The sequence below is a fragment of the Nicotiana tabacum genome, chromosome 4 (assembly GCF_000715075.1).
Source record: "Nicotiana tabacum cultivar K326 chromosome 4, ASM71507v2, whole genome shotgun sequence".
NCBI classification, from domain to species: domain Eukaryota; kingdom Viridiplantae; phylum Streptophyta; class Magnoliopsida; order Solanales; family Solanaceae; genus Nicotiana; species Nicotiana tabacum.
In genome coordinates, this window is record NC_134083.1 from 54822004 (window position 1) to 54836782 (window position 14779).

The window sequence follows — 14779 nt, forward strand, 5'->3', positions numbered from 1 at the left end:
AATCTCAAAGTAGTACTTGTTTGCAGGGGTCCATGACCCTCGCCTATTGCAAAAATATATTGGACCCTTGTCCATTGAAAGGCGCATTGGGAAAGTTGCATACCGTGTGGATACCCCAGCTTGGTGGAAAATCCATCCGGTTTTCCATGTCAGTCTCCTGAAACCTTTTCGGGAAGATATGGAGGATCCTTCACGAAGCCAACTCACAATACTAAGTATTCGAGGCCCCAATTCAACCTGGAAAAGGCGTGCTGAAGCTATTCTTGATGATCGAGTGATTCACGCCTCAATAAAAGATCACTAGGAGTTCTTGGTGAAATGGCAGGGATGTGATGCATAGGAGAATACTTGGGAGAGGGGAACAAACCTCAAAGCCTACAAGAGCCTGATTGATGATTACCTTGCAAGGAAGGCGCCGAGGACGTCGCCAACTCAGGTGGGGGAGAATGTCATGGGCGGCTTTCCAACTATGCCCCATGACCCCTTGGACGCGCCCCGTGGCGTCTTGGCCAGCCTCCCAACGCCCGTCGCCACGGTCGGCCCCGTGGTCTCGGCAGCTCCAAGTGACAAGCGCGCATGTGCCTCTGTCGCCCCACCGATAATCATCGCCATCGCCCAGCCACAGGCAGATGCCAACGGTGCCGCGCGCGCAGACCCTGATGCTAAAGACAAAGTTGCTGCCAACGGACTTGTTGCTGCTTTGTAGAAGACTAAGTCCTTTTCATTGTAAATATATAGTAGTTTTGCTGCATTTTCTTTAAGTGTGATTTTTCAGCTTTCATAGGTCTAGTCATGTAACTTTGGTTTATTTTTCTTAAGCATTATTAAGGGGGACCAAGCAATCAAAACTTTCAAGCAAGCAAACAATTCTCTGTACTGGTGTCTCTCCCCCGACACCTTCTTGTTTTTCTGTAATAGCTTTCATTTAATGCAATCAAGCTTTCTTTCATTCTCAATTCTCTTTTCTGCTCTCTTTTCAATTGCTCATGACATTGGTTTTCCCGTACGGCACTGACAATCTAGTCTAGCGTACGGAGGGGACCTCAGTTGGCGGACAGCAACCGTACTGACATCGGTTGCTTAGCCTTACGTCGCCCTTCCAAGGAACTTCAGGAAGGCGCCGCGTAACATAAGAGATGTAAAGCCGGCTAAAATAATAAAACATGCTCTTATATATTTACCATTAGATTAAATGATATGAGTTTTATGTCTTCAAAAGATGTTATTCGAAATTTATATACAATTAATCAGTACATCTATTTATATATAATGAAATAATTTTTAAATATATCTCCTATTATAATGTCATGGATGGAAAAAACATTGTACTGCAACTTTTCCTCTAAAGAAAAACTGTATAAAGATCACACAAAACAAAACTATATACGGGAGTAATTGATTTGGTGGAAAAGAAAAAAAAAATCAAATGAGTTGTAAAGAAAAAATAAATAAATGCATAATTCACAAGAAACCGAAGAAAGCGCATTTAAAGCGTAGTTGGTATACATACGAAATAGAATACGGAAATACAATTAGCACTTAGCAAAGGAGTAGGTATAAAAGGTAAGGTAGAAGACTTTGGTCTCCATTCTCAAGGAACATCGGAAGATTCCTTCATCTAGAGAGAGAGAGAGAGAGAGAGAGAGAAGTCAGTCGCGTTACGCGTCATCTTCTCATAAACACGCAATCGAACAGTCTTCGATCCTAAGCTTTTCAGTTTCAAGGTAAGTCACTCAGTCCTTGCACTCTCTTTCGTGATCGCCGTATTATTTTTTTTTCCTTGTGTTTTTTTAAAAGGTAGAATTTTGTGCGATCTTGTTGCTGAATTTTGTTCCTAATATACTTCAATTTCAGAGTTATATATCGGAAAAATTGATCTGCTTACCTGGAGTCTTAATTCAGCTCGCCGAAACTTGTACAAATTTGATTATTTTTCTTGCAACTCTGCTGCACTTTGAATTGCTTTTTTTTTTTTTCTATTAATTTATGAAGTATTTTTCATGTAGTTTTCTCTCACGATCAAAAATTTCCAATGACTATAGTCCATTACCGGGATGCTTATTTTGTTTGTTCGAGTCTCGTGGATACTTTTAATTTCTTGATTCTTTTTCGTTATTAAACTGTAGCAATAGACCAGAATTAGGTATTTATGATATCCCAGTAATCTATGGGTTTGAATATTACATGGTTCCTGCAAGGTCAATCGATAAGAAGAAAACTTATGTATCGTTGTTGAGGTCAATAATTTATGCTTCTTCTTTTGTTTTAATTTTCAGTATAACTCTGAGCCTGTTTAGCTGGAGATAGTGTAGAGGCAAGGATTTGAAGAATTTAAGCTAAGAAGTGTCGAAGGAGTGAGTTGCGGAAGATTTAATTGAAAATGAGTGACAACAATTTGTTGGATAAAGTCAGCGCCTTTGGGGAGCGCTTGAAGATTGGGGGAACGGAGGTTGGGCAAAAGATCACTGCTGGAATGAGCTCGATGAGTTTCAAGATGAAGGAGCTTTTCCAAGGCCCAAATCAGGCTGATAAGCTTGTCGAGGAAGCCACAGCTGAAACTCTGGATGAACCTGATTGGGCTATGAATCTTGAGCTTTGTGACATGATTAATCACGATAGAATCAATAGTGTTGAACTGATAAGGGGCGTAAAGAAAAGGATAATGCTGAAGAGCCCTAGGATTCAGTACTTAGGGTTGGTGTTACTTGAAACTATTGCAAAGAATTGCGAGAAGGCATTCTCAGAGATTGCAGCTGAGAGGGTTCTGGATGAGATGGTGAAGCTGATTGATGACCCTCAAACTGTTGTTAACAATCGGAACAAGGCCCTGGTGTTAATTGAAGCTTGGGGAGAATCATCGAGTGAGCTTCGCTATTTACCTGTGTATGAAGAGACTTACAAGGTATCATTACGATTTTCAGTTTCACATTCATTTCATAAATTTTAAGAAGTCAAATGTTTCAGTTGTCTCTTTGTTTTTGTTGACTTGGCATTTTAGACAAGAGCATTGTAGCAAATACATGAATGATTCAAAATGAATGATTCTTTCAGCAATGAAAGAGTAGATACGTACTTTCTGATATTCATTTCTTCACATTCCTGTGTGATATTCTTTTTGTTATTGTTTTAGAGTTTGAGATCCAGAGGGGTACGTTTTCCTGGTCGTGACCATGAAAGCCTAGCTCCGATCTTCACTCCTCCAAGAACAGTGTCAGCTTCAGAACCAGATGTTACTCTGGCACAGCAAATCCAACATGAAATTCCACGGGAGAACTTTTCAGCTGAACAGACAAAGGAGGCATTTGATGTGGCTAGAAATAGTGTAGAGCTTCTGACAACTGTTTTGTCCTCTTCACCTCAACAGGATGCTCTGCAGGTACTTCTATTTTATTCCTATCAACATGTCAATCTCAGGACCTGAAGATATTGTCTTAATACATCCTCAGGGTATCAGTGTGGACTATTATGTTGGGGAAACATTTGGGGTCTATTGTTGACTTTTGTGGTTTCGTGAAGTAAAATAGAGGAATATTTTGTGTTGTGAGGAGAAAATGCATTTTATGTCATATTAGGAAGTAGACACCATTTAAGGCTGACTACAAAGGAAAGTAGGACTGCTTTTTGAGATAGATGGAGAATCATACTATTGACTAAATCAGTCTTATATAATTGGATCACATGAGTTATTTAAGAGTTTTGAAAGAGGTTTATAAAGGTTTTGTGTTACTTCACCCATTACTTTAATGTGTGGATGCTCAGTTTTTTCTTTCATATCATATCACAGCCAAACCTTCGGTAAGTCATTCTTACACTGGTAACTCCATATTGAAGTTCACATGTGAACCAAAAATCAGATTTTCCCACATGAGTTGTCCAAGGGTTTCCATTGAAGTTTGATTTAAGATTTTTGTTCGATGCTCATATTCTTTTTTTCCTGAGAAATCCCTGAAGGCAAGTGAAGCACGATTTTGATAATCTGTGGATAGTGGGCCCGCCCCTCTATCATTCTCCAATTAAATACCAAGCTTTGTCTGCAGTATGATTCGAACCGTGATGTGCGCCTAACCCGCACATTGCTCGAATGCTCTCTTACCACTAGAGCAAGACCTTGGATGCTCATGTTCTTCCACAAAATCAAAATATCTTTTTGGTGTTATTTGTGCCAAAGTTTTTAATATTTTGAAATGTGATCCTAAAATAGTTAGAATAAACATATACTCCCTCTGTTTCAATTTATGTGAACCTATTTCCTCAAAAAGAATGACCTCTTTCCTTATTTGGAAACAATTTACCTTTATGCAATGATTTATAGCCACACAAAATATATGTGCTTCATTCTACACCACAAGTTCAAAAGTCTCCTCTCTTTTCTTAAACTCCGTGCCCAGTCAAATGGGTTCACATAAATTGAAACGGAGGGAGTAGTTTGAGGCTCAAACTCGATCATCCTCAGGGGCTTTTGGTGTTCCTAGCCAATGAGCTCAAACTTTGCAAAATTTATTTAAGTCAAGCTCAAGATTAACTTAAAAATTCATTTAAATGTGCTTAGTTCATGTGTTACTCAAGCGTAGCATAAACATCTAATACTGGGGGTTTATTATTTCATCTTTTTGTTATGTAAAAATATCTTTCTAGCTTTGTGATTTGTGCATTTGTAAATCATGCCTTCTAGGTCTGTGTAGCCTATTTTCTATTAAGAAGTATCAAGTCTAGCTGTATTCAAGTCCAAATGAGCTGGTTGGATTTGCGAAACTAGTGGTAAAGTTGTTGCCCAGTACAAATACTTACATAGTGATGTTGTTTTATGCAAAGAATTCACTTCTTGACCAATTGTCTGAGCAACGATTTATTGATGGATTGATAGTATAAAATTAGTCTTTATAACGGATACAGAGGATTTATAGCAGATCCGAGCTCATCTGTGATTGACGTACAATTATTTGATTGAGATCAATGTGAATTAATACAGAAGAGAAAGTGAAGAAGAATATGAATGGATGATGGCGATGTATAAAGATTCTGAGTTATGTTTGGAAGGAAAAATTGAACTACTGGACAATAATGAACAAGACATCAATTTTGCTTGCTCTCATCTTTTTGTTCCAAAAACTTAAGAAGAGTCACTTATAAAAAAAGTCCCCTTAAAGAAGTGTCATCCATTTAATGAGCGGGAAAGGATTTACAGTATGTTAAAATTGTCAAGTTATTGCAGCCATGTTAGCTGGTTTTTGACATTGCATTTGAAGATTTAAGTTTAGTTTTTCAGTGCAATAGTTTCTGTTTTTACCAGCAAGTTTTGAATTTTGGTGGTCTTACGACTAGCAGCATTGAATAGCTGTTTAGGTTTCTCGTGCAATTTTTTGTAGTTGGTTTTTAGAATGCAGTTGAACACATTGTGTCCTCCACCCGGAGACCGAGTTTTGTTCTTTTCATTTAAAGCTTTTTCTTGCTATATTTGGTGCATTTAGTGTTGGAATGCTGTGATGGAATTATTGTTGCTTGTGCGTTTTGATGAGGACCACTTCTTGTTAGCGACATGCAGGTGTAGAGGAGATCAATTTAAAAAAAATTCAAGCTTTCATGTCAGGGCAGAGATTCAATTTGGGATTGGAATATATGCCCTTTCCTGGTTAATAGTGTTTGAGCTTAATCTTCTGGGTTAAAATAACTGAATATCAGAGCCCATCGGACTAATGCATTGATAGAAAGATTTATCAAGTACTCCTGCAAGCAGGAAATTTTAACATGTTATAATGGTTTGCTAGATATTGGGAGGCTTAGTGTGTACTTGCACAATGTAATTTTATAAGATGGCATCTACATGGTGTAGCATTAAATACTTTCTGATTTATCCCGAAACAAGGAAAAGAATCATCAAGTACTTTAACTGTGTCTTTTTTGTGACCTTATATGTACTTATAAGTTGTTTTATAATGAGTATTAAATGTTACTCTAAACCGTCAGGTAGTATTCCACTGCACCACTATTGTAAAGGTAGTGGCTTAAAAAGGCGGTGCAAGTCCTAGGTAAAGGAAAACTTTAGTATCGTGGTGCATGGTTTGTCGCCACTGTGCATGTTATAAGATTGTTTGCAAGTGTGGTTCTCATTTCTATTCGTTGGTTTCTTAGTTTCTTCCTTCACATGGCTTTCTACAAAGGACATATCTCTAGGTGCGTCATAGTACTTTGCTGGCAAGTGGTTTCACATTTTTAGCTGGTAAAGATCATAATCTTGCTGGCTTGCAATTGAAATATGGCAAGATGTAGCAAATAGTTAGTAATTAGTATATGATTCTTTTGTTTTGATAACCGTGGTGTCCGGGCCAACTTGCACGCACCTCGACTAATCCATGGGGTACTCGGTACCTCCCACCACCAGTATATGTTTTTTTTATCATTGAGGTATTATGTTCCTTTCTTATTCCCTCCGCATTAAGTTGATTGTCTGGCTTATTTTACACTCTTATGAGGGGAAGAGTTGACAATATTACTGTTTATTTGTTATGCGATTACATGGGGCTCATACGTTATTTTGGTGTTTAAGGATCAGAATAAGAAAAATGACCTTTTCTTTTTATAAGTAGGAAAAAAATGACCTTGTTGAGAAGAGTAAAATAGGCCGCGAATGACCTTAGGTGCAAAACAATTGGTGAGCCCAAGGTCGTTTTCTTATAATAGTTGTTTATCAATTGCATGAATTGGACGAATGCCAGTTTTGTTTGACAGTCTGAAGTTAGTAGCTAGGCTTCCATCACTTTGTGCCGAAATTTCTGTTAGAGTGGACTGTTGTTGATGAGCTTTTCTTAAAGTGCTCATCACGTTGTGCCAAAATTTATGTTTGACAGTCTGAAGTTCATAGCTAGCCTTCCATCACTTTGTGCCGAAATTCTGTTAGAATGGACTGTTGTTGATGTGCTTTTCTTAAAGTGCTCTAGCCTTTTTTTTTTAAATTTTAAAAAAGTTTCTTAAAGTGCTATAGACTTGTGTGTACATTTTGAACAGCTGAATCTTTAATTAGTGATATGAGTAAACATTTAAGATTTATAGATTAATCATAGGAGCTACCCTGCAAAACAGCGAAGACACTAGTCAAATCTCTTTAAGATATATTCTCAAAGTAGGCTAGATCGTGAAGATGAATTATAGGAGCTACCCTGCAAAACGCTGCCTTCAGCTTGAGCTGCGTTGTGATCGTGAAGATGTAGTAGGCTAGATCTTTGTCAAGTAACTCAATAACGGAAGTTCCTTTTTTAAACCCCTCAACGTTATTCCATATGGTCAGCGTCAGCATGTATATCTTTTCAGTGTCCAGATTTTGAAATATTTTCTGGTATATGTTTCGTTGAAGGGGCTTCTCAGAAAAGGCCACTATTTTTCTCCCCACCATTAGATGGAAAATGATTTTTGTGCCACCCATGTCACGCTGTTGCTGCATGATAGAGCAATCTCCTTACATAAATTCGCGATTGTGGATTTAGCTTTTTGAATATCGGGGTCATACTCCTCTAATTTGTTGCCTACCTCTCAAATTGTTTTCTGCAGGATGACTTGACAACTACGCTAGTACAACAGTGTCGCCAGTCCCTCAATACTGTTCAGAGAATCATCGAGACTGCTGGAGATAATGAGGCCCTCCTTTTTGAAGCCCTGAATATAAATGATGAAGTCCAAAAGGCCCTCTCGAAGTATGACGAGTTGAAGAAACCTATGGTTGTTTCATCAGAGCCAGAACCTGCCATGATTCCAGTTGCTGTGGAGCCCGATGAGTCCCCCCGTGCTGGAAAAGAAGATGCTCTGATCAGAAAACCAGCAGGCTCCCGGTCTGCAGTCCATGGAGGGAATGATGACATGATGGATGATCTTGATGAGATGATTTTTGGTAAAAAAGCGGGTGGCACATCTGAATCAGGACATGACACAAAGAAGCAGCAATCACCAAAAGATGATCTCATCTCATTTTGAATTCCTTCCCGTGCATTTGACTTAATACTGGAATCCACAGGCTTTGGTGATGTTAATATCAGGCTTGTTCAATTTCTACCAACTCTTGTGCTAATGATTGAAACCTTCATAAATGAATGTAGAAACTTCGTCGATTTGTTCTCACATATACCTGAGTTACTTAAAGTTTTAATGTTGGAACTTTTCGGATTTAACTGCTTGAAAAAGATATACCCTGCTTGTTTTTCATGGATATTGGATGATATTTGTTCTTGATCTCGTGTCAGTGCTTTGAGACATGTCAGTAGTGGCTCCATTTCAGCTGTTCTAAGTGATGCTTACGTGTCTGTGAACTTCCGTTTGAGAATTAAGATATTTATACCCTATACTATGAGAAAATGTTTAAATATATTCCTCGTTATACTTTGGATTCAAATATACTCCATAATTTCGTGATTTGTGGTAACATATTAGATAGTATCAACACCTATTAAGGACATAAAATTAACATAAACATATCCTTCGTAATGTTCAATTAATCAATCGATGAGTCCCTAGTTGGTCTAATACAAATTTGCTTAGTAGTGTTGAATTCAATATCTTAAGTCACTCAGGTCAACATGCGGTTAAATAGTCTTTTCACACAATTCAATCTTCATCCGATCCATTATCCTGCCCCACCATTCCCTTTTTTTGGGTTACTGCCATCTCAAGAAAAATAGTACACTTTTTATTTTCAGTTTGTACATTTAATTAAGAAATGAACTTTCTTGAACTTACCTGTCACAAATTTTAGTGTTATGTCGTAGTGAATTGAATGCTAGAGCAAAATTCTTTTGTTGTATTTAGTTGAATAGGCAGAAACATGCATTAGTTAATCATGATTAAGTAAGATCAATTTGTTTACAAACACATGTTATGTACCTATTGAATGATGAAAATAAAATCTTATGGAAAAGAATTATACGGCACCCAAAGGAAATAAGATATAAAGAATTAAAAGTAAAAATAGATTTTTTAATGTAAAAAAGAAAAAGAAAAAAAAGTGAGGACAGACCACAAATCCAGTGAACCGAAATTACAAAAGAAAAAGAGGAGCGATAGGGACTTGGCAATTTACACTAGCAGATTGGTGAATGGACTAATTCTGTAATCAGTCTGCTATTTCCTATTTTTCTGGTTCCAAGTTCTAACATATATACACTTCAAGGTGTTGAGCAGTGATTCAATTATCTAAATGGCCGGAAGACATTACAGTGCTGCTTCTGGAACCTTCAAACCCAGATCTCCGGTACTACTTTTCCTCCTCGCATTTCTCGCTCTCACTCTTCTCTTCTACATCTTCTCCTCTTCTTCCCCGTCCCGCTATTCCTCCCGAAACCCTAACTCCGAGATCGATTACTCCTTTGTAGCTTCGCTCGAGAAATTTCTAACCAAATCTCCGCTATCCCCGACGGCCGGTGACGATACTGTTTCAGGAACAACGTCAGTTGAGGATGCTAAGAACCTGGACGAATCCGCTTGGAAAAATGAGAATCAAAGGCTTTATGATGAGCCGTTTTACCCTGCTTTTTCGCCTCTCAAAGTATACGTATACGAAATGCCATCGAAATTCACTTACGACTTACTCTGGTTGTTTCATAATACGTATAGAGAGACTTCGAATCTCACCTCTAATGGCAGTCCTGTTCACCGCTTGATTGAACAGGTAATTTTTTAGTGTTCTTTTTAAGTATCATTTATTCGGTTAGTTACATTTGTTTAGCCCATTATGATGAAAGTTTCAATTTTTTGTGTAGCATTCAATTGATTACTGGTTATGGGCCGACTTAATAGCAGCAGAATCAGAGAGGCTATTGAAGAATGTTGTTAGAGTACATAAGCAAGAGGAAGCTGACCTGTTCTACATTCCGTTTTTCACTACCATTAGCTTCTTCTTGATGGAGAAGCAGCAATGCAAGGCTCTTTATAGGGTGTGAGTGCATCTCTTCTATAACGTTTTTCCAATTTCTTATTGATTCTTTACTATTTCTGTTTGAACGTAGAGTTTGAGTTATATGCACAGACGGTGTAAAAAATATTTACATAAACAGAAAGGTAATTGTAGTTTATTATTTAATAAGCATTGATTGGTAACCTAGAATAAATGGTAAGTTACCTGCTATAATAAGTTAAATTGGTGTAAAAATCATATTACACTGTTATATATCTTAAATCCTGACATTCTCTTGCGCGATTTAGTAATTTTTTTTCTTGCTGAATTTTGCTTAATGTTAGATTTTCCGTGATTAGGAGTAATTTAAGCTGCACTCAGTCTGTGCAACTTTTGCTTTTGACTGAAGCACAATCCTGATTATATTTTGGGAATCAGTCTGGTCCAAATTTCTAATACTGCAATCAAAGCTACATTTTCTTTGTTAATCTTATTTCATAGGCATACTAATTCTTTATTTGATGAAGCATACTAATTCTTCTACTGCATCGAGCTCTCAGTCCCATAACCTAGTCTTAGGCGTTTACATTGTGTTCGTTATAATGCTCTGTTTGCAGACTTGGGGGAAAAGGGACAGAAAATTCTCCCGTTGGAAGGAAAACTTGTAAACTTGTCCTACAATTGGTTAATTGACTTAGTTCTGAGTGGGGAACCTAGTATCAATGTGTATTTTAAATGATTGTTCCTTCCCCTCTTCCATTTACGATGCTTGAAACTTGTACCTACACAAATTTTTTGATATAGCCTATCATGATCAAATTTAAAAGAGTAACTGCTAGTTTTCTAGTTTCACATCCTTATGGTTGAACACCTGAACAAACATCTTAAACTTTTGATACTTTTTGTCTATTTAAATAGAACTTCAGATCTGTGATAGGATTAAAGATTTTTTTATGTTAGTGGAAGATGATGCTAGACTTTGTCTAGCCGTGGCATTGTCGTAAGTCAATATTTGTTATTACTTTTCTTAATTTAGGAAGCTTTGAAATGGGTTATGGATCAACCAGCTTGGAATAGATCTGAGGGAAGAGATCACATACTTCCAGTTCATCATCCTTGGTCTTTCAAATCTGTCCGCAAGTTTATGAAGAAAGCTATTTGGTTGCTCCCAGATATGGACTCAACAGGGAACTGGTTAGTATCTTCACTGCTAATTTCTATATCGAAATTATTGTAGCTCTACATCATCTACTGTGGCTACTTTGAACTTCAGGTACAAGCCTGGGCAAGTTTATCTCGAGAAAGACCTGATACTTCCTTATGTTGCCAATGTCGATCTATGTGATGCAAAATGTTTATCTGCATCAAAGAGATCTATGCTGCTATTTTTCCGGGGGAGACTTAAAAGAAATGCTGTAAGATTCACCCTGTATTAATCAGCAAGTTATATTCAGTTTGTTTACCACTTCACATTAAGTTGATGTTACTGCTCATGTTCTAAGTTGGTTAAAGATGGAATCTTATGATGTTTTGGAAAATTTGGGGCTATCCTACGACAGTAAAATAGGTTCTAGGTTACCATGTTAACCTTTAATAATAAATATCCTGACATCTGCAGATTTCAGAATATTTGAGGACAGGGCAAGAAATGGTGGAAAAAGGACTTTCAAGCTAGTTGATGATGCAAACGTCTGTGCAATTGTGAAATCCTAGAATAACAACTTATTTATTTCCTTCCATCTTAAGAGAATATCTCGGTAGGAACTAGTTGCTAAATCGTGCTAGGAACCGGTTGCTTAATATTGCTAGGGCAGAACATGGACAGTCAATCTTGCAACACTGTTCACTCTTTTGAGATTCCCGTTATGAAATAAAGAACTGAAGTTTCTAGTGTAGTTGATGCTACCTTGTAACCTTCCAAAGTTATATATACACAGTACACGACATTCTTGATTATAAATGAATGAGACGGTGAAAGGAAATTTTTTTCCATGCTATACAGCAGGAGGATGCCGAACTATCAATTACTTTGCAGTTGTGAACCAGATTAACAACTTTTCTATTTTCCCTTGTTTTGTATACCATGATTATACTGCTAGGGTGCAGAATGTGATGCCCAACTATTGCCATGTTGTATGGAATGTTTATAACTAGATTTATTACTGCTAGGCTAAATTTTTTTTTTTTTTTGGGGGGGGGGGGGGGAATTGGTTTATAAGGTTTAATTTGTTACTGTAGTAGTTTCCATAGTTACAATTAGAAGCAATGGACTCTGAATCTGCTTTTCCTTAAGCATTCCATGCGCTGTGTTTGTTGTGTTATTCAGAATGAGTATTTTTCCAGAGTGGTTAGAATTATGGTATGTTGTGGCTAATGATATCTTTCTTTTCAGGGTGGGAAGATACGTTCCAAACTTGTGGAAGAGCTCCATGGTACAGATGGAGTACTCATTGAGGAGGGGACTGCTGGAGAAGGAGGAAAAGCAGCAGCACAGAGTGGCATGCGCAAGTAAGATTTAGACTGTCTGAGTGTATCTTTAAATTCTGGAAGTGAAGTTTGTTCATCAGTTCAAACGTTAATTTGTTCTGTTATATTTATTTCCTTGGATAAACAGGAGTATATTTTGCCTAAGTCCAGCTGGTGACACCCCATCATCAGCGAGATTGTTTGATGCAATTGTCAGTGGCTGCATTCCTATCATAGTTAGCGATGAACTAGAGCTTCCTTTTGAGGGGATTCTTGATTATCGGAAGGTATTAGTTACTTTGGAACTCTTATTTCAATCTCTATCAGTCTCTTGGAGAAGTGTTAAAAAGGTGAAATGTTTTTCAAAGCAAATAAGGCTATGGTAATGGCTCTCTTTTTAGAGGAGATTTTTCATCCAGACTTTTGCGAAGCCCCTAGTACAAGGTTAACATGATGAATCCTCTTAATTGGAAACCCATAATAGGAAGTGTTCCTAGTCAACAAAAGCTGCAGTATCAGTTCAAGGCCAGTTGTAATGTTGATGGTGTAAGAGGCAGTTACGTATCTCAATCTATAGTAGTTTTTGGTTGTCTACAAGGAAGTTACATCTATCAATGTGTAGTAGTTTACTAGGGAGCGGCCCATTACTTTTCTAGCAACTACCTCTTCTTCGAGTGTTGTATGACATGGATTTCTGTATTTGAATGTAATTGTACTAAAGCTGGAATTCATCCTTCTTTTCAATCGTAATTACCACCTCTTTACCCAACAAAGTTCATCCCTTCTCGAGAGTGAGCATGGAGGGGAAGAGATGAAGAAATGAAATTGCATACTATGTATGAGGCTCTTGCTCTTGTTTATCACTTTTTCTTTGGCAGATTGCTCTGTTCGTCTCTTCTAGTGATGCTTTGCAACCAGGATGGCTTCTCTCATTTCTAAAAAGTGTTAGTGCAGCTCAAATCAAAGATATGCAAGTGAACTTAGCTAAGGTACGTAGACTTTTAGGTTGAGACTATCTCTTAGAAGTAGCATTGTCTTTCATTTCATAGAATGGCTAGAAAAATAAATGCTTTTCCTTATGAATGCAGTACGCAAGGCATTTTGTTTATTCTCATCCAGCTCAGCCGCTAGGTCCTGAAGATTTAGTCTGGAGAATGGTTCGACATTTGCTTCTCTTTGGTTTGTTGTTATTTTTGTCTTCATTATTATGAAGTACTGGTTTCCTATTTTTATTTTTATTTTTGTGACGGTTGGATTTTTTTGTGCTAACTAACTAAATTCTTTAAGGATTGGTTTCCATTCCTATCATACCACTTTTTTTTTAAAAATCTTTCTGTGGATCAAAATTCAACTTTCTTTGAGTGAATTGCAAAGAAAACACCTTATTCGGGTGAAGTAGGAGAAACACTTTGTATGATATAATCAAATGGATTTCTCTAGGCTGAAAGTCCCATAATTTTTTTGACATTCTTTTTATTCATTGCAGTCATTTACTTGTGTTAAGATTTATAGAGTTGGTCATTGTTACTGCTCATTATATTTCTTGTTGTACATTTTGATTCACTCATGATGCTTCATTGCTAATACTTATCCATGCAATAGGTTGCTTCACTAATCCCTTTCTTTTTGTGAACAGGCTATTATTTAGTATTTTCTTCTTCTTTTTTGGTTGGTTGGAGGGGGGTCTTCATCTATTTTGACTATGCCATCTGCGAGTTGCAGTATGAAAGGTAATAGAGTCCTGAATTTTGCTTTCCTTCATTTTCTGGTGATTCACCAGATGGCAGGTAAGCTGGTCAACATCAAGCTTCACACTAGAAGGTCACAGCGGGCGGTGAAAGGATCCAGAAGCGTGTGCACTTGTGAGTGCCGCCATCCCAATGTTACAAGCCCAGGTCCATTGTCTTGATTGTAGATCACAGATGTTTCTTTTTGTTTTCCTCGTATATTATTTTGCACTTCAACATTTGATGTAGTTCTAAGAGACTTAGCAATATGTGATTCTGATTTATTATTTGTGTCAAATGTTTGCCCAAAGAATATTATGATAGCTTGATTTAGAAACTCAATATCATGCAATATGTATACACTCCTTTAGTGGATTTCTGAAGAATTCTCCACTTTGTGATGGCATGGATTGCTACTTATGGAGGCCTTGAGATGTTGAGGTTTTGAATTTTTTGAGGCGTTAACTATTTTTTTAGGAGTGCGGCATATGTGTTATCTTGGGCCCGGTTCCTTTATTACCAGTAAGGAAGTGATGGTTATATTTGCTGCTATTATCATACAGATCTTTGTCTCCAATTTGGAAATATCAGGTAATGGATACAGCTAGTGGAGTCATAGGATATTGAACTGCTTAGTTAGATGTATACACATGAACGAAAAAAAAAAGTATTTTAACAGTTTACACATGTGGTGAGAGATGGATGCACATGC

General features: G+C 37.3%; 2 protein-coding genes across 6 annotated transcripts; both read left to right on the forward strand.

Annotated features, from left to right (window-relative positions):
* Positions 1-1585: 1585 nt before the first annotated feature.
* LOC107817777 (TOM1-like protein 1) lies at positions 1586-8156 on the forward strand. 3 transcript variants are annotated; one of them, XM_016643649.2, is made up of 4 exons: positions 1586-1724; positions 2277-2902; positions 3131-3376; positions 7543-8156. In XM_016643649.2, the coding sequence occupies exons 2-4, from the start codon at positions 2381-2383 to the stop codon at positions 7960-7962; spliced, it is 1188 nt and encodes a 395-aa protein (XP_016499135.1). In that variant the 5' UTR covers positions 1586-1724; positions 2277-2380; the 3' UTR covers positions 7963-8156. The 3 variants fall into 3 exon arrangements, with proteins under 3 accessions (XP_016499135.1, XP_016499137.1, XP_016499136.1); XM_016643651.2 differs by lacking the exon at positions 1586-1724 and adding an exon at positions 1732-1797; XM_016643650.2 differs by lacking the exon at positions 1586-1724 and adding an exon at positions 1777-1915.
* Positions 8157-9022: 866 nt separating this feature from the next.
* On the forward strand, positions 9023-14465 carry LOC107817776 (putative arabinosyltransferase ARAD1). Of its 3 annotated transcripts, none has more exons than XM_016643644.2 (9): positions 9023-9649; positions 9741-9914; positions 10911-11068; positions 11148-11289; positions 12267-12382; positions 12489-12627; positions 13219-13329; positions 13429-13497; positions 14121-14465. In XM_016643644.2, the coding sequence occupies exons 1-9, from the start codon at positions 9179-9181 to the stop codon at positions 14247-14249; spliced, it is 1509 nt and encodes a 502-aa protein (XP_016499130.1). In that variant the 5' UTR covers positions 9023-9178; the 3' UTR covers positions 14250-14465. The 3 variants fall into 3 exon arrangements, with proteins under 3 accessions (XP_016499130.1, XP_016499134.1, XP_016499133.1); XM_016643648.2 differs by having other exon boundaries at positions 9024-9649; positions 13977-14465; XM_016643647.2 differs by having other exon boundaries at positions 9024-9649; positions 13429-13519; positions 14121-14259.
* Positions 14466-14779: the final 314 nt, after the last annotated feature.